General features: G+C 39.6%; 1 protein-coding gene across 3 annotated transcripts in view; it reads right to left on the bottom strand.

Moving 5' to 3' along the window:
• The window catches only part of asah2 (N-acylsphingosine amidohydrolase 2), a 206,219-nt gene extending 179,765 nt beyond the window's left edge, over positions 1 to 26,454 (bottom strand). For all 3 annotated transcript variants that reach the window (XM_068002563.1, XM_068002564.1, XM_068002562.1), the window contains exons 1-7: positions 26,188 to 26,454; positions 23,252 to 23,338; positions 21,505 to 21,648; positions 19,486 to 19,574; positions 12,416 to 12,565; positions 6,712 to 6,888; positions 2,270 to 2,397 (exon numbers count right to left, since the gene is read on the bottom strand). In XM_068002563.1, coding sequence (XP_067858664.1) covers positions 2,270 to 2,397; positions 6,712 to 6,888; positions 12,416 to 12,565; positions 19,486 to 19,574; positions 21,505 to 21,634 — 674 coding nt within the window. In that variant the 5' untranslated portion in view covers positions 21,635 to 21,648; positions 23,252 to 23,338; positions 26,188 to 26,454. The remainder of the gene's footprint in view (positions 1 to 2,269; positions 2,398 to 6,711; positions 6,889 to 12,415; positions 12,566 to 19,485; positions 19,575 to 21,504; positions 21,649 to 23,251; positions 23,339 to 26,187) is intronic.
• Positions 26,455 to 26,810: the final 356 nt, after the last annotated feature.

The raw sequence follows: 26,810 nt of genomic DNA, 5'->3' as shown, positions 1-26,810 counted from the left end.
CTCTGTTCTGGTATCATCCCAGTAAATCTTTTTTGCACCTTCTCCAGTGCCTCTATATCCTTTTTTTTTAATATGGAGACCAGAACTTTTCCCAGTACTCCAAGTGCAGTCTAATCAAGATTCTATACAAGTTTAACTTGTCCGCTTTTCAATTCTATCCCTCTAGAAATGAACCCCAGTGCTTGGTTTGCTTTATTTATGGCCTTATTAACCTGCCTCACTACTTTCAGTGATTTGTGTATCTGTACCCCCAGATCCCTTTGCTCCTCTATCCCATTTACACTCTTATTATCCGAACAGTATGTGGCCCCCTTATTCTTCCTATCAAAATGGAATATTTCACACTTATCTATATTGAAATTCATTTGCCAATTCCATGCCCATTCTGCAAGTTTATTAATGGCTTCCTGTATTTTGTTGCGGTCCTTCTCGATATTAACTACACCCCCCACTTTGCTGTCGTCCACAAATTTTGAAATTGTACTTCCAATTCCTGAGTCAAAATCGTTTATGTAAATGGTGAATAACAGTGGTCCCAGCACTGATCCTTGTGGAACACCACTTCCCACCTTTTGCCAGTCTGAGTAACTACCTTTAACCTCAATTCTCTGTTTTCAGTTTTGTAGCCAGTTTGCTATCCATTCTGCTACTTGTCCCCTGACTCCACACGCTCTGACCTAAGTCATAAGTCTACTATTTGAAGGTACCTTATCGAAGGCCTTTTGAAAATCCAAATATATTACATCTACTCCATTACTCTTGTCTACCTTTCTGTTACTTCTTCAAAAGGATTCATTAAGGTTGGTCAAGCATGAAATCCGTGCTGAGTATTCTTTATTTTTTTTGGTTTCTAGATGTTTTTCTATTACATCTTTGAATAAGAGTTCCATTATTTTTCCTACCACCAACATTAATTTAATGGTGGACTGGTTCTATCTCCCTTTTTAAATATAGGAATCACATTAGCGATCCAGCAATCCTCTGGCACGACTCCCTTTTCAAATTATTTTATATATAAATGTAATAGTGCCTCTGCTATCTCTTCCCTAACTTCTTTTAATAAGCACAAATTCAATCCATCCAGATCAGGGGTTTTATCCTCTCTCAGTTTGATTAGTTTATCAATTACCTCCCCCCTTTCTATCTTAAATGTCTTTATATCTTATTTGATCTATTCTTCTAATCTCATGCCCACCATGTTAGTCTCCCTAGTAAATACTGAGGCAAAGTAACTATTCAATATTTCTGCCATTGAGACTGGTTTCAAACACTCCAGAAAGCAAGTCAAGCATGCAAACATCTGACCCATGCAATGTGAGGCGCATCAATATTAACTCGAGCTCAAAATAAAATCATATTTACTTTAACTGATTATACAAGTGTATTTAGAAACATTCAGGAGGTGAATTACATCGGGCCTTCTCCCACTGCACCAGCCTAACTTTGGCGGAACGCATCATTTAAACAGGGTTCCGCGGAGCTTGTGCTGAAATTAAGGCAGCCAGTGGTAGACCCCAACCCCCCCACCCCCATAGAATCTCAGATGTGGGATGTGTCTATAAATGCACATGTTCCATCATCCATTCACTTCACCACAAGTTTTAAAGTCACTAACGAGGCATTGAAGACTCCAGTAGTTGCTCGGAACATAGATTCTGACGGGTCTGTCTGCAGCCTGTTGTTATGCCACCATATTTGCTAATATATAAAAAATGGAATGACATAAATCCCAATCTCTAATAATGAAAAAAAATTGGGAAAAGTGCATTCTTCAAATGTTGGGATAATAAATAATTACCAAATCTTGTTTAAATAAAACAGGTTTAGTTTTTGAACGGCAGTAAATACTGAGGTTGTTTATACTGTCGTGCAAAATGTGTACCAACTCACTAGATGGAGCTATAGTCTGTTATTTTGAGCATTGTGAGTGACAGACAAATGACCCTGGTGGGGAAAAACAATTAAAAACAAAAGCGAAAAATATTCTATGTATTACACTACAGGCTTAAGGATTTGTGGGGCTTGAATTTCACTCATGTATGGGTATCTTTAAAATATTTTGTACGCGATCAAACCAATGAATGTACAGATACTTCAGAGCATAACTCTTACATCCATGTTGGTATTGCTCATTTAAATACATGATGATAGAAAATCTGTTACTTAAATGGATAATTTCAGGAATCACTGACTAATCGATCTGTAGTTACAATTCCTTATCAACTGTACCTGAGCCTAATATTCATGTGATTCTTATTCTCATTGGTACCTGGCTCGTTCTCCTTCTGGATTCTGCAAGTAAGAATACGGGCTCCTGTTTATATTGCTGCCTTCTACTTCTCCTTTGTTTATAAATATTCTTCCTGCTTTCATATTCTTGTGTGCGATATCAATGCTCTATAGGGAAAAGGAATTGAAAAGCTAGATTTTATAGCCAATTAACGCAGTGAAGATCAAAACTGTCCAAGTTATACCATTTGAGGTTAATAATAAACATTTGGAAAAGATGTTCAGAGTGGCGGGGAAAGGAACCTTTGTACCTGTGATCCCCATATTGAGAGGTCCTAATTTCATCCGGAAGCTTCAAGAAGGGTTTAAAATCTTCCCAATCAAAGGGCAAGTTGATCCATATTGTTCTCAAACACCTCACCTCCAACTGACTGGTAAAATAGAGAGAAAGAGAGAGAAGGAAGACAGTCAATGACCCGTTATATTAAAAACAGATAACATTTGTTCGCTGGTGGGGTTACGTGTAGTGTGACATGAACACTACACGTAACCCCACCAGCAAACAAATGTTATCTGTTTTTAATATAACGGGTCATTGACTGTCTTCCTTCTCTCTCTCTCTCTCTCTCTCTCTTTTTTGGGGGGGTTTGTATATTCGGTGGCCTTTTAGGTGACACCTTTCTGTCTGCTCACTGTGATTGCCTTGGCAACGGGCAGTAATCACCAGGCATTGTTCTGTGATTTTCAAATGCGAAGGATTCGAAAATTTCATTTCCACACCGTTCACCTGACGAAGGAGGAAGCCTCCGAAAGCTTGTGGAATTTAAAATAAATTTGTTGGACTATAACTTGGTGTTGTAAAATTGTTTACAATTGTCAACCCCAGTCCATCACCGGCATCTCCACATCATGGTAAAATAGAGGCATTGGTAAAGGCCTGAGGGAAAGAAATCTGTGTGCCCTCTCCATTAGGAAATTGTCATGACAGGAGGAGAAAGCGATTCACACATGGGAATATACCACATTTTAAAAATAAATTCCATCCATATAATTTCAGCCACCAGAATGAAACTTTTTAAACCATTCTTTTGTTAACAAAAATCATAGTAATTTCATATCTAAAGTAATTCAGTGTTACATCATTTGTCATGTACATAAGAATTAGTAGGAACAGGAAATGGCCATTAGACCCAACAAGCCTGTTCCATTCAGCATAAAATTAAATGAAAGCAATAAGATTTTCATTACCTGGGAAGCAGATTTTTTCCTATTATGCTTTCATCATCATTTTTCTGAGTGACACCAGCAGTGGATAATTAAGGAAAGCTTCTAATGAAAATGGATTAGGCTGCATTATTTTGAATATAAATTTGAAAAACCTTTCTGGAAATGTCATCCCAGAAATATTATTTTGTTAAGGGCAATAATTTACAATGTGAATAGTTGTTGCTGTCACAAACTTCCCAGCAATCAAGAAAAAGATGTGACTCTGGCAAGGATGGGGACATTTTGTCTGTGATGCATCATGCTTCACTCTTTGTGACACAGCACTCACAGGGTTAAAAAACAGGTACACTCACAGAAAATGGCCCAGCTTGATTTGATACAATAGCTGCAGAATATAGTTGGTGTGTCTGATCAAGTACCCTAAGAAGAGGTTAGGCCATTCAAACAAACTGCAAGCATTTTGTGTGTTTTATTTGTCTATATGTTTGATTGGCATCTCTCCAAGTTTGAGAGACAGGTACTTAAATTTCCTTTGCTCGGTCATTTTCGATAAGTATTTCTCACCCTGTCTTGCAAAAATTGGATAGTTTGTTAGAAGTCATTAGAGAAAATAGATTTACCATCCATGGCGTCTCAAGTTGGCCTGTGATAAGCTGCCACATAAAGATTAATATTCAAGAAAGAACTTGCATTTATTTAGCGCCTCTCTACCTCAAAGTTCTAAAACACTTTACAGCCAATGTACTTTTAAAGTGCAGTCACTGTTGTAATGTAGAAAACCGAACAGTCAATTTATGCACAGCAAGGTCCCACAAACAGCAATGAGATAATCATCAGATAATCTGTTTTAGTGATGTTGGCTGAGGGATAAATGTTGGCCAGGACACCAGGAATGTCCCCTCTGCTCTTCTTTGAAATAGTGCCATGGGATTTTTTTGCATCCACCTGAGAGGGCAGACGGGACCTCAGTTTAACGTCTCATCCGAAAGAGGGCAACTCCGACAGTGCAGCACTCCCTCAAAACTGCACTGGAGTGTCAGCCTAGATGATGTGCTCAAGTCTCTGGAGTGGGGCTTGAACCTACAACCTTCTGACTCAGAGGCTCCCACTGAACCAAGACTGATACCTAAAGAATCTCGTGTCTAGGCCAGCTTACATGGCAGTTTAATGTAACAGACATGACTGTTATTTTTTGTCTTCTGATGAGGATTATTAAACGTTAAACAAGTATAAAGTGTTATTGCTTCTGTTCACCTAGCCATTTTAGCATGGTTTAGTAACTCCGTTTGGTAGTTTATGACCTGAGCCACCACATAGTGAATTGATAACTCTATAGCCTTCAGAAAAAGAGGAAGTGCAGTAACAAGGGTTTCCTTTTTGATCTCTGGGCTCCTTACCTCGACATTAGGCAGGTAAAGGCACACTCTGGTTGATAGGGAGCAAGGGCTCACCTAAGGAAACATCTAGAGTTAAAACTCCACATGTTAACAGTAACTATTAAAAGGAACACTCCATCTTGAATGACAAATCTGAAAGAGTTTGATTAAATCACTAAAAGCTTTCTTAATTGGTATGAAACCATTTGCAGCTGTACCTGATTAAGTTATAATGTGGTTTCTAACATTAACCGATCTATATAATTACGAGTCTAATGCACATCCGTAGTGTGTGAGAAGTGTTAGTCACACTGATCTTGTGTGCAAAGTGTCCATCAAATTTGCAAAGCACGACAAGTGAAAAGTATTTTGTTGCATTTGTCTTTGATTGGCTCAAATATCATTGATAAAAAAAGCAACAAAATCAGCTTAAATGCAAAATGCTAATTTTTTCAATTATTTCTGAGCATATAGGAAATCTACCAATGAAGAATCAGCAAATGGAAAATAAAGCTAACAAGAGGCGATGCCAATGTACTTGCTCAAAATATTTTTTGAAAACGTTTTCTATCACCATCTTGGTTTCTCAATACCCTGAGGATATAGTCCTAAAATAACATTTCTAACACAATAAACACATAAAAAATATATTATTTAGTTCCTACTAGTGTAACGTGGGTCTGCAGGTCTGTAATTGCATTGAACAAATTGCAGTTTTGCTTTTGTTACTGTTCTGGGAGTTTGTTTGAAAGTTAATAGTCACTGAACGGAAATAATAATAAGCCCCCACCTCTCAATGTCGAGTGGTTTTCATTTTAACTTTACTTACCTGTCCCTGAACCCCCTCCCTCCTGGCTTCACTCCGTAGCTCCGAATAGGACCATGCTAAGCATCACAACCACACTCCAGCCTTCTAATTTCAAGAAGCAGAATGGCTCAGCAGAGTCGTACTGGACACGTAACCCAGAGGTTGATGGATCAAAACCAACCCCTTAACAACTTTAAGTGTCAGTGTAGCTCAGTTGGTAGCACTCTCGCTTCTGAGTCAGAAGGTTGTGGGCTTAAGCCCCGTGATAAACTTGAGCACATAGTCTAGAGGAGCACTTCAATGCAGAAATGAGAGATTGTTGCATTTTCAGAGAGGTGTTAATCTGAGGTCGCCTGCTTGCTCAGGTGGATGTAAAAAAATCCACTGGAGTATTTGAAGAAGAGCAGGGAGTTTCTTCTGGTGTCCTGGCCAACATTCCTCCCTCAATCAACACCACCAAAAACAGATTATCTGATGATTTATTTATTTATTGTTTGTGTGACATTACCGTGCACAAAAGCAAACAAGGTCTATTTACAAATCTAAAGCAAAATACTGCAGATGCTGGAAATCTGAAATAAAAACAGAAAATGCTGGAGAAGCTCAGCAAGTCAGGCAGCATCTGTGGAGAAAGAAACAGAGTTAACGTTTCAGGCCGAAGACCTTTCATCAGAATTGGAAGATGTTAAAGAGTTAAAGTTTTTAAGCCAGTACAGAGCCAGGGAAAGGAGAGGAGGGGAGGAAAGGTCTATTTATAGTCTATTTAAAAAGAATTTCTACGAACTGCAACTAACAGAACTCATATGCATAAAATCAATCCCAGTCACTTACAGCGGTGTGGTCTCCAGGCATGATTGACAGGCAAATTATCCAATCATCTCCATTCTGGCCATGAATAGTGATGTCACTATATTCAGCCCAAGAGATTTGTCATTACATACTTCAGATCTGCATTTTACTAGTTATTCAATATCCACTAGAAAATATTTGTATCTGCACATAAAATGATAAACATTACACTAAAATAAATGACCATTATCACACATTAAAGTACAGAGAAGAATGTCTAACCTTTATAATGCCATTAATTAAGGCATTGATGGATGGTTTGATGTAGCCTTTGCTTGTGATCAGACAGAGTGTGTACTGAAAGTAGCCCGCAGGGCCGGAGTGGGTGTGAGTACCACTCAAGACAACATTGTCTTGTCTGTAGAGATTCCCGTATTTGCTCTTCAGTCTTATTAGAACCTGAAAGAGACAGCGGTATTCCTATTAGTCATAAATTACATAACTAGCCTTTTGAAAAGAAATTGCATTGCTAAACCTATTGGTGATCTTTTTAGAACCTCAATAAAAAGCAGAATAAGATATAGATTCCATGCATAAACTGGTCAGGCACTAACATTTTTTTCCTTTTAGAGCTTCCTATAATTTTATCGATTATGGAACAATGAGACATCAAGGACATGTAACAAGAAGAGTATGTTAATCAGGATAATTGTAAACAATTTTACAACACCAAGTTATAGTCCAGCAATTTTATTTTAAATTCACAAGCTTTCGGAGATTTTCTCCTTCCTCAGGCAAATGTTTCAAGATCTCCATTTGCCTGAGGAAGGAGAAAATCTCCGAAAGGAGAAAATCTCCGAAAGCTTGTGAATTTGCCTGAGGAAGGAGAAAATCTCCGAAAGGAGAAAATCTCCGAAAGCTTGTGAATTTAAAATAAAATTGCTGGACTATAACTTGGTGTTGTAAAATTGTTTACAATTGTCAACCCCAGTCCATCACCGGCATCTCCACATCATGCTTAATCAGGATAGCAAGTGACACTGCTTTTTTTAAAAAAACAAAAAATAGTAGAGCTGTTAACTAAATATACATTGACAAGCATGAAACAGCTAAAATAAGGTGCACATGCGCAATGCAGTCAGATGCTAAGAATGCAGCATGAGTCTTGCACATAAACCAATTGTTAGCCATTAATCAGTTGGTGGATATTTAAAATGGGACATGAATTGATTTCAGCCTCTGTTCGTAACACATACTGAGTGGACTTTTTCCTTATTGTAAAGCAAGTTGAAAAAAGCCAGCCTCACTGTGCCTGGACAATATTATAGCTGCAAATGGTATCATATTTAGGTACAGCACAGGAGGATGCCATTCGGCCCCATCGTGCCTGTGCTGGCTTTTTGAAAGAGCTATCCATTTAGTTCCATTGCTCTGCTCTTTCCCCATAGCTCTGTAATTTTTTCCCTTCAAGTATTTATCCAACTCCCTTCTGAAAGTTACTATTGAATCTGCTTCCATCACCCTTTCAGGCAGTGTATTCCAGATCATTACAACTCGCTGTGTAAAAAATGTTTCCTCATGTCGCCTCTGGCTCTTTTGCCGATCACCTTAAATCTGTGTCCTCTGGTTACCGACCCTTCTGCCACTAGAAACAGTTTCTCTTTATTTACTCTGCCAAAGCTGTTCATGATTTTAAACACGTCTATCAAAACTCCACTTAACCTTCTCTGTTCTAAGAAGAACAATCCCAGCTTCTCCAGTCTGTCCACATAACTGAGGTCCCTCATCCCTGGCACCACTCTCATAAATCTCTTCTGCATCCTCTCTAAGGCCTTGACATCCTTCCTAAAGTGTCGTGCCCAGAATTGAACACAATACTCCAACTGAGGCCTAACCAGTGTTTTATAAAGGTTTAGTATAACCTTCTTGCTTTTGTACTCTATGCCTCTATTAATAAAGCCCAGGATCCCATATGCTCAACCTACCCTGACACATTCAAAGATTTGTGTATGTGCTCCTCCATGACTCTCTGTTCATGCACCCCCTTTAAAATTGTACCATTTAGTTTATATTGCCTCTCCTCATTCTTCCTACCAAAATGCATCACTTCACACTTCTCTTCATTAAATTTTATCTGCCATGTGTCTGCCCATTTCACCAGTCTGTCTATGTCCTCCTGAAGTCTGTTACTATCCTCCACACTGTTTACCACATTGCCAAGTTTCGTGTTATCTGCAACTTCGAAATGATACCCTCTATACCCAAGTCCAGGTCATTAATATATATCAAAAAGGGCAATGGTCCTAATACTGACCCGTGGGGAACACCACTGTATACTTCCCTCCAGTCTGAAAAACAACCATTCACCACTACTCTCTGCTTTCTATCCCTTAGCCAATTTTGTATCCACACTGCCACTGTCCCTTTTATCCCATGGGCTTTAATTTTGCTAATAAGTCTATTATGTGGTACTTTATCAAATGCCTTTTGAAAGTCCAGAAACACAACATCAACTGCATTACCCTCATCAACCCTCTCCGTTACTTCATCAAAGAACTCAATCATGTTAGTCAAACATGATTTTCCTTTAACAAATCTGTGCTGACTTTCACTTACTAGCCTATACTTTTAAAACTGCCAATTTATTTTGTCCCGGATTATTGTCTCTAAAAGTTTCCCCACCACTGACTTTAGGCTGACTGGCCTGTAATTGCCTGGTTTATCCCTCTCTCTTTTTTTGTACAGGGGTGTAACTCTGGCAATCCTCCAGTCCTCTGGCACCACCCCAGTATCTAAGGAGGATTGGAAGATTGTGACCAGAGCCTCCCCAATTTACACCCTTACTTCATTAACCTAGGATGCATCCCATCTGGATCGGGTGATTTTTCTACTCTGAGTACAGCCAATCTTTTAAGTACCTCCTCTTTATCTATTTTTATCCTATCCAATATCGCTACTACCTCCTTCTTTACTGCTACATTGACAGCAGCATCTTCTCTGGTGAAGACCGATGTGAAGTATTCATTTAGTCCCTCAGCCTCTGCCTGCACAAGATTTCCTTTTTTGACCCTAATCGGTCCCTCGCTTCCTTTGACTACCCTTTTACTATTTATATGTCTATAAAAGACTTTTGGGTTCCCTTTTAATGTTAGCTGCTAAACTACTCATAGTCTCTCTTTGCCCTTCTTATTCCCTTTTTATAGATCTCCTCTGTACTTTCTGTATTCAGCCTGGTTCTTTACTGTATTATGAACCTTACATTTGTCATAAGCCTCCTTTTTCTGTTTCATTTTAATCTCTATATCTTTAGTCATCCAGGGAGCTCTAGCTTTGGATGCCCTTCCTTTCTCCCTTGTAGGTATGTGTCAACTCTGTACCCAAACCAACTTCTCCTTGAAGGCCTCCCATTGTTCAATTACTGTTTTATCTACCAATTTTTGATTCCAATCCACCTGGGCAAGTTCCCTTTTTAACTCACTGAAATTTGCCCTCCTCCAGTGAAGCATTTTCACATTTGTTTGGTCCTTGTCCTTTTCCATAATTATTCTAAATCTAATGATATTTTGATCACTGTTCCCCAAATGCTCCCCCACTGAAACGTGCTCCACCTGCCCCACTTCATTCCCCAGAACTAGATCCAGCACTCTTTCTTTCCTGGTTGGGCTGGAAACACACTGTTCTAGAAAGTTCTACTGAACACATTTCAGGAATTCCTCCCCCTCTTTGCCCTTTACACTGTTATTCAGACGGTTGTGAATCTCTGGAATTCTCTACTCCAGGGGGCTGAGGATGCTGTGTCGTTGAATATTTCCAAGGCTTAGATAGATAGATTTTTAGACTCTAAGGGAATCAAGGGATATGGGGATCAGGCGGGAAAGTGGAGTTAAGGTCGAAGATCAGCCATGATCTGATTGAATGACAGAGCAGGCTCGAGGGGCCGTATGGCCTACTCCTGCTCCTATTTCTTATGTTCTTATGTCCCAGACAATATTGGGGTAATTGAAGTCCCCCATTATCATTACTCCATAGTTCTTGCATCTTTCTGTAATTTGCTGCAAATGTTCTACACCAAGAAAATGTATTTTACTGTTTATATTGTAATTCCACTGTAGCTCCACGTGCAATTTTCATCACATTGTTTTGTATTCTCGCTAAGATGTTACATTTTAGACTCAAGAACTGCAAGGAGCATTCTGGGAGAGAAAGGCAAAGGAAATAAACACCATATTCTGCACCATGTCTTTCAACGTTAGACAGCGGAAAAGCAACTTCTGCTTCCATACTGACCAGCAAAGAAATAGATTGACAATTTAAATCAATACAAAGAAATAGATTGACAATTTAAATCAATACAAAGAAATAGATTGACAATTTAAATCAATACAAAGAAATAGATTGACAATTTAAATCAATACAAAGAAGTAGATTGACAATTTAAATCAATACAAAGAAATAGATTGACAATTTAAATCAATACAAAGAAATAGATTGACAATTTAAATCAATACAAAGAAATAGATTGACAATTTAAATCAATACAAAGAAATAGATTGACAATTTAAATCAATACAAAGAAATAGATTGACAATTTAAATCAATACAAAGAAATAAATTGACGATTTAAATCAATACAAGATGCATACAGCAAACAAAGGAAAAGCTATTTGAATAATAGAAATCGGGGGTTTGTTGATGACCCTTGAAGCCGCTTTGAGTGATATTTATGTGGTTTGTTTATTCGGTCCAATATGATGGTAACAAAACAGTGAAGATTTCACAAAGTATCTTAACTACATACAATGAAATAAATCATGAAAAATACATTCACAATTAGGAAAAACAATCATGAAAGTAAAATAAATTATGGTAATGTCCTCAAGGGTCAGCTAGGCTCAGTGCTAACACTATTCCCATAGAGTCAAAAGGACATGGTTCATACCCCACTGAGTGTATAATCTAGAACTGACACTTCAGTGTTTCAGGCAATGCTGCATTGTTGTAAATGTCATATTTCAGATGAGACTTTAAACCAAGGCTCCATGTTCAAGTGGACAAAGAATGCCATGGCAATATTTGAAGAATAGGAATTCTCCCAGTGTCCTGGCAAACATTTACCCCTCAACCAACACCTCCAAGAACAGATTAACTGGCCATTTACATCACTTGCTGTTTGTACTGTACACAAATTGGCTGCTATGTTTGCCTACAACATTTCAAAAGTGATTAACTGGCTGTAAAGCACTTTTGTGAAAGGCGCTATATAAATGTAAGCCCTTTCTTTCAACATTAAACAATACAATGAATGAAACCTCAATAAAATCAGAGAGTTTAGGATAGCCATGAGCAAAAAAGGAAATACTACGTGCACTTAACAATCCAAAGTGTTGTCCAAAGCTCATATAATTTAATGCATAAGCTTCAATGAAAAGATTAAACAGATTAAACTGCCCTCATGGCAACACGAAAATGCATGAAGCTTTTTCAACATAAATCCTGGAAACAAGTAAGCAAGCCATGAAGATACAAATAAAACATCGTCACATTTGCACTGGTAGAAACAATGGGGGAGAAATTCATCTCGCACCGGTTTCCGATGCAAAATGGGCAGCGCAATATAGACGCACACTCTAAGACATCGGCCCAGACCTGTTCAAAATTGGGCCTTGGGCTTGATCGGCATTAAACCGGCAAGATGCCGACAGCGAGCTGGCCCACAGGTAGGTCCTGGGTTGGGGGGGCGGGAGGCATAGGAGAGGGGGTGAGCCCAGGCCGACAGCGACCTCCAGTATTTTTCTGGAATTTTGAGGAGCACTCCTGCTCCTCCTGGCTCCACAGAAATGAAACTATTAAAAAGTCTGCTTACCTTTTTTTGGGCAGCCTCCACCGGTCCCTTTAAGGACTGCTGGTTAGGCCACTGAACATCTGAATAGCTATAAAGGAAATAGAAGAACCATCAGTAAGGATAGGTATAAGAGTTGGTGCTTACCTCTAATCTGAGTTTTTGAGACACCATCCCAATGTCAGCACTGACGAACACAACTCTCTTTGAATTGTTAGGATCTGCTACAATAAAAGCCCGACTGTAGAGACGGTTATGGAGTCCTGCAGTAGTCTGGTCTGGATTAGCGTATCCCATCTATATATAAGCAAAAACAAGTGTTTACAGCATGTAAATCATATGACACTTTCCTTATATCACAACACAATTATACTGATGTACTTTTCATATTTTTAATTTTTGATACTCATCTGGTGGTTTTCAACGTCAGTACAAAAAGTTGGTTCTGTTCCATGTTCTCTCATCCCTATTATTAGTGTCTGGCATGCAGTGGAACAAGCCTGACATATGCACAGATTTACAGAACTTTTTAATCAAGGTTGAAAAAAGTTTATTTTACAAGGTTTTCAGGCTTTGTTTGGGAAACTTAAGAGAACTTTGTATCTGATAAATGTAATGTTTAGTCCTTTACTGAGCAGCCTTCAGTGGCACTGCATGCATCAGATGGTGCGAGAACAGAATGAGGTGATACAGTAGGAGGGAACACTTTGCTTCCCCATCCGCATTATGGCTTTCAATCCAGCACCAACCAATGTGACCAAAGCCGCCTCTCTCTGACAGCTGGAAGAATCTTACATGAATTGAGTTTAGATACTCTCAAACCAGTTCCTGGTGGGATTGAGTCTAAAGGACATGGCACTTTTAAAGCAATGTGCCCATGTGGGAAACATGTCCATTCACACATGTGAACACAAATCAAATCTGGTTATGTATGTATAGAGTGTTTATTAAATTCAACAACTGAAAATTGACTTTTGCTACCAGTTTTCATTTTTTCCAAAACTACAGGGCGATTTCATCACTCCAAAAACCGAATGTCTATTTTGAAACTGGACAGATCGCTATCCCAAGAAGCAGCTGAATGCATGATTGGAAAAGTGCTTAGGAGGCAGGGAGCAAGGGTTTCAAGCCTGCGGACATTAGGACCAGTTTTGGTACAGGAGGTGATGATATACAGGAGGGACAGACTCTACCTGAACCAAACTGGTTCCATTGTCCTGGTGCCAAGAATCGATAGAGCTGTGGTTGTGAGTTTAAACTGATACTCAGGGAATGAGGTGGAAAGGCTTACTTTAGAACACATGCGGGAGAGTTTAAGAATGAGTATAGTGAAAGGGTAAAGCAGTCTAAAATAGTAGGCTCAAAAGCTTCATTTGAAGAGATGGACCTTGAGACAAATAGATGAAAGTTGAGAAGGAGGATTGTGAATGAAAGAATAAGGAAAAAAGGAAAAAGTGCTGAGAAGTATGAAGTATTTAAGGGCAGAGTTGTAGTGTTTATACATGTATGCAGAAAGCATTAGAAATAAAGGCAGAGAACAAGAGGCACTAATTAGAAGGGAGGGATATGATGTTATAACCTTGGTGGAAACATGGGCGGGAGCCAGACAGGACTGAACTAGATTTCTGGCAATATAAGTTTCAAGGGAGATGGAGAAGGAAAAAAGGGTGGAGAGATGGCCTGGTTAATTAAGAGCACAATTACAGCTATTGAAAGGACGTTTTTAAATCAATGGTGCTGCTCAGACAGAGTCCATCTGGGTAGAATTAACAAATAAAAAAGAATCTGCTATCATTTTGGGAGTACATTTTATGGTCAAAGTGGAAAGGGCATTTTAGAATGCATCCAAGATTATTTCCTTATTCAGCAAGGAATGACACAGTGCAAGATCTGATCCTGGGTAACAAAGCAGGACAAGTAAGTAAGCTGGAAGTAAGAGAGCAATGGAAAAATAGTGACCACTGGAGAATTCGGTTCACATTAAAATATATAAAGGAAGAGAGGAACCCAAGTTAAAACTGTTCGACTGGAAATTAGTTCATTGCAGTGAGATGAAAGAATAGCTAACCCAGATTAATTGGTTGAAAAAAACAGCAGACCAGCAGGGAGAGATATTTAATAATGAGATGGATAAGGTGCAGGTTAAATACTTTCTGGCGAAGAGTGAAGTGGATTATCAAAAGCTAGGATTCCATGGATAAACAGAGAGATTAGGGAAAAAGCAGCAGAATAAAGGAGCAAAGTAGAGAGAGATTAGGAAGGCAAAGAGAGAGCATGCGAAAATAATGGCAGTCACATCGGGAAAAAGCAAGAGTAGATAATCAGTAAAAGGACATTAAAGAAGGATTGGGACCATTTGTACTTGAGAGTGAAGAAATGGCTTTGCCTCATTTTTTTTTACAGAGGATGGTGAAAGTGGGACTAAGAGGGGTATTTGAGGAGGAGGTAAATGAGCCACTGATGAAGAGGAAGATTCAAAAGGAAACCAATTTGTTTTTAAAAAGCAAACAGGACTGAAAGTAGAAAAGCCACTAGACCCAGATGTTGTGTATTAGGGATTGCTGAGGGAGGTTAGGGAGGAGATAGTAGAGGCATAAACCATAATTTTCCAAAAATCTTTATAAACAAGAATTGTGCCAAAAAATGGCAAATGCTATACCCTGCACAAGGAAGGGAAAACCCAGGAAATTATAGGTCAATTTAGCTTATCTGGGTCGCGAGTAAATTTCAAGTCCACAATATGGGGTGAAATTAGTGAACATATGGAAAGGTATGGGTTAATCAGGAAGAGTCAGCACAGATTTGCAAAGAGCAGATTGTGCTAAACTAATTTATCTGAACTTTTCAAGGCAATTGCAAAGTGTATGAAGGGAATGCAATGGATGTTCTTTTTATGGACTTTCAGAAGGCATTTGATAAGGTGCCACACAAGCCGCAAAAAACTTGTGGTAAAAAATGAAGGCACACGGCTTTAAAAGAAATGTAGCAGCTTGGATAAAAAGATGGTTAAGGGTCAGAGCGCAAAGAGGAGCAGCAAATGTTTTTCAAATTGGCAGGATCTGGGTAGTGGTGTGTCCCAGGAAGCTGTTCTACAATGTGTTTTCTTTTCTATTTATATACATGTTTTGGAAATAAATGCCAAGGGATTGATATTTAGGTTTGCTGACTATACTAAATTGAGGGACATGGGCGGTGGGAGCATTCTGCAAAAAAGGATCCCACACATCCAGCTCCAAGCACAGCCTGTGCATTACTTGATCAGATCTGCAAATCTCCTTTGGGTGCTTTGTCCACCTGTTTGTTATATTACATTGAGTTACATCGAGTCTACAATACAGAAACAGGCCATTCAGCCCAACTGGTCTATGCCGGCATTTAAGCTCCGCACAAGCCTCCTCCCACCCCTTTTCATCTAACTATATCAGGATACCCTTCTATTCCTTTCTCCTTCATGTGTTTATCTATCTTCACCTTAAATGCATCTATGTTATTTGCCTCAACTGTTCTTTGTGGTAGCGAGTTCCACATTCTTACCACTCTTTGGGCAAAGAATTTTGCCTGAATTCCCTATTGGATTTATTAGTAACTATCATATTTATGACCTCTAGTTTTGCACTCCCCATCAAGTGGAAATATTTTCTCTATGTCTACCCTATCAAACCCTTTTATTATCTTAAAGACCTCTATCAGGTCACCCCTCAGCCTTCTCTTTTCTAGAGCAAAGAGCTTCAGCCTGTTGAACCCTTCCTGCTAAGTAAATCCTCTCAGTTCTGGTATCATCCTTGTGAATCTTTTTTGCACCTAGTCCAATGCCTCAATATCCTTTTTATAATATGGAGACCAGCACTGTTCACAATACTTCAAGTGTGGTCTAACGAAGGTTCTATACAAATTTGACATAACTTCTCTGCTTTTCAATTCTATCTGCCTAGAAATGAACCCCAGTGCTTGGTTTTTTTTTAATGTTCTGATTAACCTGCATCACACTTTTAGTGATTTGTGTATCTGTACTCCTAGTTCTCCTTGCTCCTCTACCCTATTTAGACTCTTATTATCCAAGCAGTATTTGGTCTCCTCATTCTTCCTACCAAAATCCATTACCTCACACTTATATGTGGGTTACACCACGCCTCCCTCAGAGACCATGCATTGCCCCAACCCAGTGCCCAACATGGCCTCTGCCTAACTACCCCCGCACAACCTAAGGCTTCTGGCGATGAATGACCTTGACCCTGTAAATATATAATGCTACCTAAATTTACTGAACTGTCTAAGAACTGTGAGGAAGAATACAGGAGGACACAGATTAGCAATGCCGGCAGATGGATGACGGATGCAGTACAATGCAGAGAAATGTGAAGTATCACATTGTGGATTTAAAAAAGTGATAGCAAGTATACCGTGAATGGTAAGAATCTAAACAGAATGAAGGCACAGCGAGATCTCGAGGTGCAGAAGCATACATTTTGAAAGCTGGGAGGGGAGGTCAAAAAGGCCATAAAAAGGGAACTGAGATTCTGAATTTATATATTGAATACGAAAGTAAGGAAATGAATTAAATTTCTAACAAGGCAACTGGTTAGGCCACAGTTGGGGTATTGTTTCAGTTCTGGGCACTTCATTATAGGAAAGATTCCAAAGCCAAAGGAAGTATACAGCAAAGAAATAACCAAAATGAAAACCAGGAAAGAGAGATTATAGTTATGAAGATTGACAAAAATGAGACTTTTTCACTGGAACAGAGAATGTTAAGGGTGGGGGGGAAGGGAGATGACCCAATAGAGGTTTTCAAAATTATAAACCGCTTTAAGAGGGTAAACAATGAAAGACTACTTCCGCTGAGTGGCTAATCAGTAACAAGGGTGAATAAACTCTGGATTATCACAAGAACAAAGCAGAAGGAAGGAAAAAAAATCACACTGATGATTATTAGACTATGGAATGCTTTACCACAAGTGACTATTGAGGCAGAGACTATAAAATCATTTAAAAGGGAATTGGTTAAGCATTTGGAATGGATAAATATAAAAGGATACAGGGAAAGGACAGGGAAATGGAATTAGAGTAGATAGCTGCTTTTGAAGGGCTAGCACTGGCACAGACAGTATGGGCTGAATGGTGTCCTTCTGTCCTATAATTTCACTGATTTATTAGCAAAAATGAAAGTACACGGAATTGGAGGTAACATGGGTTGGAAATTGATTGGGAGGTAGGAGACAGAGTGTAGGGATAAAAGGTACATATTCTGATTGGCAGGCTGTGACATGTGGTGTTCCCTAGGGGTCTGTTCTGGGCCTTAGCTTTTCAGCATATTCATCAGTGACTTGGATGAAGCAATGGAGTGTTGCATATCCAAGTTTGCAGATGATACTAAGCTGGAAGGCACAGTAAGTAGTGCAGACGAGAGCAGGAAGTTACAAATGAACATTGACAGATTAAATGAGTGGGCAAAACTGTGGCAAATAAAGTTCAATGTGGGAAAGTGTGAGGTCATCCACTTTGGATCCAAGAAAGACAAATCGAAGTATTTTCTAAATGGTGAGAAACTAGGAACTGTGAAGGAGCAAAGAGATTTGAGTGAGCATGAACACAAGCCACTAAAAGCTACAGGTACAAAAAGCAATCAAAAAGGCTGATGGAATGCTGGTCCTTATCTCAAGGGGGCTGGAATACAAAGGGGAGGAAGTTATGCTTCAGTTGTCTAGAGCCTTGGTCAGACCCCATCGGAAGTATTCCATTCAGTTCTGGGCACCACGCCTATGTTGGTCTTGGAGGGGGTGCAGTGCAGATTAATCAGAATGATACTAGGGCTTTAAGAGTTAAATTATGAGAACAGATTATATAAACTAGGCTTGCATTTCCTTGAGTATAGAAGATTGAGGGGTGATCTAATCTAGGTGTTTAAAATAATAAAAGGATTCATTGGGTAGATAAATAAAAACATTTCCCCTGTGGAGGAATCCAGAACAAGGGGCATTATCTTAAAATTAGAGCTAGGTCATTCAGGAGTGAAATCAGGAAGCATTTCCTCACATAAATCTTGAACTCTCTTAATCAATGGATGCGAGGTCAATTGAAGCTTTCAAGACTGATTCTAGATTTTTGTTAGGTAAGGATATCAAGGGATGTGGAGCAAAGCTGGGTAAATGGAGTTGAGGTACAGACCAACCATGATCTAATTGGATGGCAGAATCAGTTCGAGGGACTGAACGGCCTACTCCTGTTCCTAAGTTGCTATGATTTTACTTGCTCCTCAGATTGGGTGACAAAAAACGGAAGAGTGTTTTATCAGTGTTTATATAGTTTAATCCAGATGAACACAAAAACTCGCTCCAAAATAAATTCTGAAAAATAGGTACAGTCTCCAACTCAGATCAACTGTTATTTCGCACTTCATAAGTACTATTGTTCCTACAGATTCTGAATCATTGGTTGTCTTTTCACTGAGAAATAGATGGTGTGTAGTCTTTCTACATTCAGCTATGTAGTCTTTGGTGGCATGTTCTTGACAAAAGTGAAAATATAAAAGGAACTAACTAAAATAATACAATTGGCAAAAAAGTCAAGGGAGAGATGAGGAGAATTTTATTTTTTTTACTCAGCACGTTGCTATGATCTGGAATGCACTGCCTGAAAGGGTGGTGGAAGCAGATTCAAAAGGGAATTGGATACATACTTAAAAAGGAAAAAGTTGCTGGACTATGGGGAAAGAGCAGGGGAATGGGATTAATTGGTAGCTCTGTCAGAGAGCTGGCACAGGCACGACGGGCCGGATGGCCACCTTCTGTGCTGTATGATTCTAATTCAGTAGTATAAAAGATGAACGTTATGTAAGGAACAATGAAAAACAGTGGAATGATTTGAACATGTAGTATAAAATTCTTTTTTTCAATATTGCCAGGTGTAAATAATTTTTTAAATATCTAAGCAGCAGCAAATGAACAAACACCTGCAATATCCTGTGCCAGAGTGGTAGGTTTGTGTTCATGGTTCACCACACAACAAGCACCTAATCACAGCAAGGGAGGTGCCATATTTTCCAACAGGGAAAGAGGGTCACTAACCATTTATAGAGCAGGTTTGGCACAGTGTTGGGAGCAGGTTGTAGGGTATACGGGTATGATGCATGATATTGGAGGTCTAAAAGAGGAAAAGGGAAACTATATTTTCACGGCAGCGTTATCACGAACAAGCAATTTTACAATAAATTAACCTACCATGGGTAAGTCTGCTATTGGACCAGTGCAATCAGCACGGCCAGCACCGATCTGATAATAGCTTGTAAATACTTCAGTTGGTTTTGAATCTGAAACACATGACAAGGAGTTTAAAAGGGACATCACAGACATTGGGAATTAGTTTCAGCGAAAACTTTGAATCCTGATGCTTAAGTTTTCCCAGAATCTCACATTGTAACCCATTATAGTGCAATACCCAGATACATTACTGACCTTCCGAATCATATTTTGTCACCAATTTGTGAACACACCTGACAGAAAAGGGAAAACAGCAAGGGCAAATATCTGAACATTTAAATGCCATGTTATAAAGGATTTGATTTGCATTTCTGCCCAGGAGCTTCTGCATAAACTACTTCTGGCAATACGGGTGTTCTGCTTGGTCTGCTTTCGTGGCTGGAGGGCCAGAAGGAGCAACAGCAGCAGGTGTGAAGAGACCCACAGGAAAAAAGGATAAAGGAGGGGAGGTGTTCCAGGGCGCCTTACCCCACACCAGTTTACAGGACCAGAACACTGTACCTGCAGTTAAGTGATGAGCAGTGTGTCTGGTGGCTCCACTTCACTGGGGGTGCTATTAACAGTTATGTCACTTGCTGCAACACCAACTGCAGCCTGAATTTCTACCGCTCAGGGTCATTCCAAACTGCAGTGGGTGACATAAGTAACGTTCGTCAATTTGCGGTGCATTCCTGTATCAAGCAGGTCACTGATACATTCTTCATCAAAGCAAACAACTGCATCTCAGGTGTCAGCCTTGGCTCACATAATTTGGCACTTAATTTTTTGTGCATTACAAATGTCAAATGAATTTAACCTTACCTGTTCAGGATTCCCATCGCTTCTGATTCACATCGGATGAAAGCAGACAGGAAGGGCCGGATCCATGAGGTGAGTGCCTTTATTGCACTGCTTGTGGGCCAGGAGAAGCAGGAGTACTTCATCCAGGCCCAACAAGCTCACCTGGCCGACAGGACCCCCGCTATCGGCCAAACCCCCCCCCACAATGGTGGAGCTCCCAAGATGTTATGTCTCAGCGCTCCCACTGCTCTGCGTGAGAACAGAGTGTAGGAGTGATGTAATGGCTTGGAAACCCCTATCCGTGCTTTCCTTGAAGCTTAGCAAGCTGGAGGAGATGGTGAAAGCCAATGCCTGAATGGCACCAGTCTGAGCTTCCATCGAAGCTGTCAGAGCTATTACCTCCAGCTCCATGGCTGAGGGCTCTGCTGCAGTTTGCATGGAGGTGACTGCACGCTTCATGGTTGACTGCATTGTTTCCATGCCCTTCCTGATGACCCCACACAAGTTGGACATGGTCTCCTCCATACTGTGACATTGTGCACGTGCTTTCTGGCAGGCAGTCCAATGTGTTGAGCAGCTGCTAGTGCACAGCCATCAGTCCCCTTCTATGGGCCGGGCCCTGGAGGTATTCATCTGTGCACTCTACCGCAGGGCCAGAACACGAGCTTGCCCTCTGGAGAACTGGCTCCTGGATCAACTTTCCCCCTGCCTTACTCCTCCTCTGAATCAGAAGGACGTGGGTTCAAGCCTCACTCCAGGACTTGAGCACATAATCTAGGCTGACATTTCAGTGCACTACTGACACAGTGCTACATTGGTGGAGCTACCGTCTTTCAGATGGGACGTTAACTAAGGGCCCCTTCTGCTTGTTTGATTGGATGTAAAAATCCCACAAGAGCAGAGAGCTTCCCCAAGATTCAAACAACACCTCCAAAAATATTCATTCATCGATTGTTTGTGGGATGATGCTTTAGATAAATTGGCTGCTGCATTTACTGACATCTCAGCAGTGACTGCACTTCAAAATTAATTGTTTGTGTACCACTTTGGGACGTCCTCAGAATATTTACGTCTGGTGGAATGGTTTATTGGTATAAATATCTACTAATGTTTCACTTTGTAGCTTGAGTTCCCTCTGGGTTTTTAATCTAGGTAGCTACACATCACACTTTAAGGGTGCTATTTTTTCCCTCCACTTACCAACATCTGATGTTGATTCATTTTTGACAAAGGACACAGCAATGACAGCCACAGCCACCATCGTCATTAGGACAAAGAGCACGATAAACGCAATCTCCAGGGATGTACATTTTTTATATTTGGAACCCATTTCACAAATCAAACCTGATGAGAAATAAAACAATTAGAGCCCAGTAAAAATAACTGTAGTGATCTAATCCACCCACAAGGTGCAATTTGCATCACAGCTCAGCAAAGGCTGCAATAGGTGAGTTACCGTATACTGCAAACTCTTATTAATTGCTGCCTTTCCAGTGTCATGCACATCTGGAGAAATGGTAGGTATACAATGTTAATTTGAGTAGCCAATGCAGAAACAAAACCAAAGATAATTCTAGGCAACTTATTTATTTGGTTCTCAGGATTTGGGCGACATTGGCAAGCCCACATTTATTGCCCATCACAAGTTGCCCTGAGAAGCTGGTGGTGGGCCCCCTTGAACCATTGCAGTTGTAGTGAAGGTGCTCCCACAATGGTATTGTGCTTCATAACGATAGTTTGTACAACTGAGTGGCCTGCTAGGCCAATTCAGAGTGCATTACAAGTCATATGATTCTAGCACAAACATGCTGGGTGATTTGTTCAGTTGATATGCATCCGATTTGGTATTTTTCTGAATTAAATAGATAGTTTATACAAGTTCTGCCAGGCTCTGTACTGGAGCTGGTCCCAGACAGACAGGCCTCACTCTGTACTGGAGCTGGTCCCACACTGACAGGCCTCACTCTGTACTAGAGCTGGTCCCACACTGACAGGCCTCACTCTGTACTAGAGCTGGTCCCACACTGACAGGCCTCACTCTGTACTGGAGCTGGTCCCACACCGACAGGCTCACTCTGTACAGGCAAGAGCCATTCAGTAATCTTGAAAGTAAACCTGTTTGAAACTTTCAATGCGTTAGATAGCCTGATATCCCCATAGTTGGTGAACATATAAAGAGAACTATGCATATAAAAATATATAGTATATAATCCATTATTTTCCTTATACTAGGAGTTAGCATTACTGTAAATATTATTTCTCTTGCTCATAAATTCATTTGGCAGTTCAAGCCTAAAATAAGGCATAGTGCAGTGTCATTCTGCTGCTTCTTGAAGGCAAGCAGTTCCATTTGTTATCGTAAACATGCTATCAAGCGTATTTGCACATCAGAGCAAACTGGGAGCAAGGACTCACCTACAAATCATCTGAAACACCAGAAAATATATGTGGAGTGAAAAAAGGCCCAATTAACACGGAAACAAACCATAATCAGATGACCAAGCACAAATAAAAGAAATATTGAAAACAGATCAATCCAGAAGACCTACTGAGATACAATGCAAGAAAATCAAAGCACAATTGTAACACTGATCGGCACAAAACTCAGATGATGTCTTGCAGATTTTGAGGCATTTATAGCTAATAACGTCAATGAGGTTTGGAAATCTACCAAGTTAAAAAGGTGCTGACCTGCTGTCTTAGCACACCGAAAGGAAAAGAATATAATTCTGCAAATAGGTGAGGCAATCATTCATTTATTAATTAAATTTAAAATGTCCATTCATTTGCCATGAATTGTCTTCTAATGACTTTCATTAGTCTGCTTTTACTTCTGATCAGTCAGACTCATTTGGAGGTCAGAATAAAACCCAGCAGTTTTATCCAAGACCACCAGCTTGTAAAGTTCATCCAAGTTAATCAATAGTAATCATGCCTTAACACTTACTTCAGCTGCAGGCACCACGGTCTCAATCCTCTCGGTCTTGATGAGATGTATTGAATGTTTCCCACCAGACTGCACATTGCACTGAAACTGATTAGATAATGTTTAGTAACAAGAGCACAATTAGAGGCTTATCAACAGCCCATGCAACGGGTTTTCAGCTATTCAGAAGGAAGGGGATTGATTTTCACATCTTGTGAATGATTAAACAAAAAGCAACTTGAAAAGATCAAATATGCATATTGATGACTTGATGCTGCACTCTCCCTACATTCCAAAACTGGGTAAATATGTACAAATTAAGACCAAATTATACATGAATTCCTGAGATTCACTTGTTCTTTTTTTGACTGCACTGAATTTATCTTGTTATCTTATACTTCAGATAAAACTTGGCATAATCAGTTCAATAAACTGAGTATGTTGAGCAATTCTGCTGAGCGTTATATTGCAATGTTAAGGGTAAAGAAAGTACAAACTTCCACATGTGTGACAATGTTTTACAGGGCTCTTCAGCTTATCTCTTGCCTATCAGCTTCCAATAAAACTAAACTAGAAGGGTCACTGGTCTGTATGCTCTTGGAATTCTGGCACACATTCGCTGCAGGATGTCACTTAATATGAAATTCCAGTCACAGATTTTCTTTATGTCAACAGTTGGCATTTTAATAACTTTTCCCCAATAAGCAGACCAAACTGCAAGGTCAAACTATTCCCTGAGGTCAGATTTAAGGCTTCAAATAACCTAAATTTTGAAGTGTGGTTTAAAGAGGAGAGGGAGATTATCTCCTCAGAAAGAATTGTGGGCAATATTCAAGATAAGGATATTTCATCTCCCCAGATATATCCTTATCTTGAATATTCACTTCATTGTGTGCACTCCCTCATCTATGATTAATGCCAGGGTATCAACCTCCTTATTTTTGTCTACTCATCTTTAGCTTTGTCATGTTGGTCTGCTGTTCCTGGTGTTGTAACTCAGGCTCTGTTTATTGAAATAGAAATGTATAGAAATTGGGAGGGAGGGTCGAGAATCTAAATTGGAAGGATGGGATTTCTTCTATTTGGAGTTATTGAGGTTATCTGTGTGGTAAATGAGGGGTAAACAGCTGCATTAACACCCAACATGTTGACAATAATTTAAGCCGTTCATTGGAACATTAGGTAAAGCTGTTCAATTTAACATATTGTAAACAATTTTACAACACCAAGTTATAGTCCAGCAATTTTATTTTAAATTCACAAGCTTTCGGAGACTTCCTCCTTTTAACATATTTAACATATCAACAGATTTAACATATCAACAGATGTACCACCTGACCCTTCAGAATTGGCCAAACTTTATTTCATTGGTATTAACAGAATCAAGACGACATGCCAAGAAATCCTTATGGCATAAGCTATATTTTAAGGAGTTTGAGACTGATACTTTGGTTAAAGAATTTCTAAAGTGAAAGAATCTCTTATGGCCTCAAAAAGCTATCTGCCTACACCAAGTGGGTGTTGAAATATCCATGCAAAAATTGCTCAAAAAATGAATAAAATCTACAATATCCAGACAATTGCAGAAGACTGGAGGAAGTGTCTTAATAATCGCAAATGGGCGGTGAGGAGGACGAAGGCACGTAACGAAGGTTGGAAACCAAGGGCAGGCCATCAGAAATATGGCCAGTCATACTGTGGCCACACTGTTCCATTGTTAAACAAGGAGTACAGCCAACCTACCCGGACCTCTGATTTCCTTTCTTTATATGTTATCACATCATTCATCATTTTAACTTTTAAGTTCATGGGAGGTTCAGGAAAACAGCAAGCTCCTTAGTCAGTTGGTTTTCAATTCATGGACTAATGTTGCAGAATACTAATGTTGCAGTAATGTTACCGAAATCTGAGCAGCTGTTTCATTTGTGCAATATTACTAAGCTACATATATAAATGCATAGTTATTTCTGCATACCCTGTCTTGCCTCTCCCCTCCCCCTATTCTTTCTCTCTTACTTGTAAAGCTTGAACTGCAACTGTATTTGTTTTTCCTTGCACAATCTAGTTCTAAAAATAAACTATTTCTTAAAACGAAAATGTTTAAAAACTCTTGGCTCTCGCTTTGCTTGGTTAAATACCAACTTCAAAGGCCAAATAGCCTATCGAAAATACAAGGTTTGGCGTGGTTACGACTAGAATGAGTAAACTTGTCGGCAGTCCTGAAGCCTGATTACAGCAAAGTAAGTATATCCCTCCACAGGATATTGAAGGGTTAAAATAGTTACCCTGTTTGTTTATGTAAAAATAAAATTCAGGTCATGAAAAAAAAGTGGATGATTTGCCTACTCTTATCTGTTATTTTTAAGCAAATGTATTATGAGGCCTTAAAATAATTCTTCAGGTGATGTAAAGTCCAAAGTTGCATGCTCATAAATCCCACTTTTATATCTGCACAAGTGCCTTGGCCAAATCCCAAACAGAGCCAGATTCCTCAGAAGCTTCCATCATTGTGTACTGGCTGATATTAAAAAGCTGGTTTTAGGTAGATTGCAAATGATAACTTATTTTGAACATCATTTTAAAGAAAACACACAAGAGTTTTGCTAAGGACGAGTACTTTTCAAATCTTTTCAAAGGGTCGGTAGGTACAAGCTTGTTAGTGTATTATTGTGCTGTACTACCAAACGGTCGGACTCCAGGTTCTCCAATGAAGTTCCAGGTGTCATCTACGCTGCCTCAACTCAATGCCAATCGGACATTACATTTCCCAGAGGGACTTGGTGTGGGGAGGGGAGATCAAAACAGATTGATCTGGGGACTCATGCACATTTTAGTGTGGAGTTTAAACCGGGCATTGTAGACTGTTGCAACAAGAACTGGTACATTGTATCAGGTAAAAATTAACACTATGGGCCGGATTTTGCTGTAAAAATAACGGTGTGGCTAACAGCACTCACCATTATTCATGTGCAAATCGGACAGCAACTTCCAACGACCGCACATGCGCAGTTAAACGTGGAAATCCGGAAGTTGTTGTACCAGATGCGATCCTCCTCCGTAAGCTCTGCCGACTGACTCCTCGTTCAAATGAATCGAACAGCATGAAGTTCTTGCACTGATGTCGTAGATACGGACTAATCATGCCAGAAAAAGTTAGGGCTTGTCCATTCTGATGTAAGTATCCTTTAACAGTGTGATAAGTCTTAATTACTGCCAAACAACCTCTCTGCAATGGAAAATGAACATTAACAAGTGTGGAGTCTCATTCCTTCTGATTTTAATTGTTGTTGGACAATTACAAAAAACAATGAATAATTTTTTATTTTTTTTACTTTTTCTTTCTGTCTCTTAATTCAATCTTTCTTACACTCTTTTTATTTTGCTTTCTGAACCTGATTTGACATTGAATTCACTAACTAATTTACGCTTCCTGGTTCAGTCTCTGTGCATTATTAACATGCTTCAATCTGATTGGTTAAGAGGATACATAGTTGCTTGTCCTGTTCACACAGGTCCCAGATGCCCTGTAGAGAGTGCCGTGCTTTTTCGCTCTCTAATTTACAGGAAGTTGCCATGCAAA

Source organism: Heptranchias perlo, chromosome 21 (assembly GCF_035084215.1).
Source record: "Heptranchias perlo isolate sHepPer1 chromosome 21, sHepPer1.hap1, whole genome shotgun sequence".
NCBI classification, from domain to species: domain Eukaryota; kingdom Metazoa; phylum Chordata; class Chondrichthyes; order Hexanchiformes; family Hexanchidae; genus Heptranchias; species Heptranchias perlo.
The sequence above is the reverse complement of the archived record's forward strand: the minus strand, read 5'-3'. Positions and strand labels throughout refer to the sequence as shown.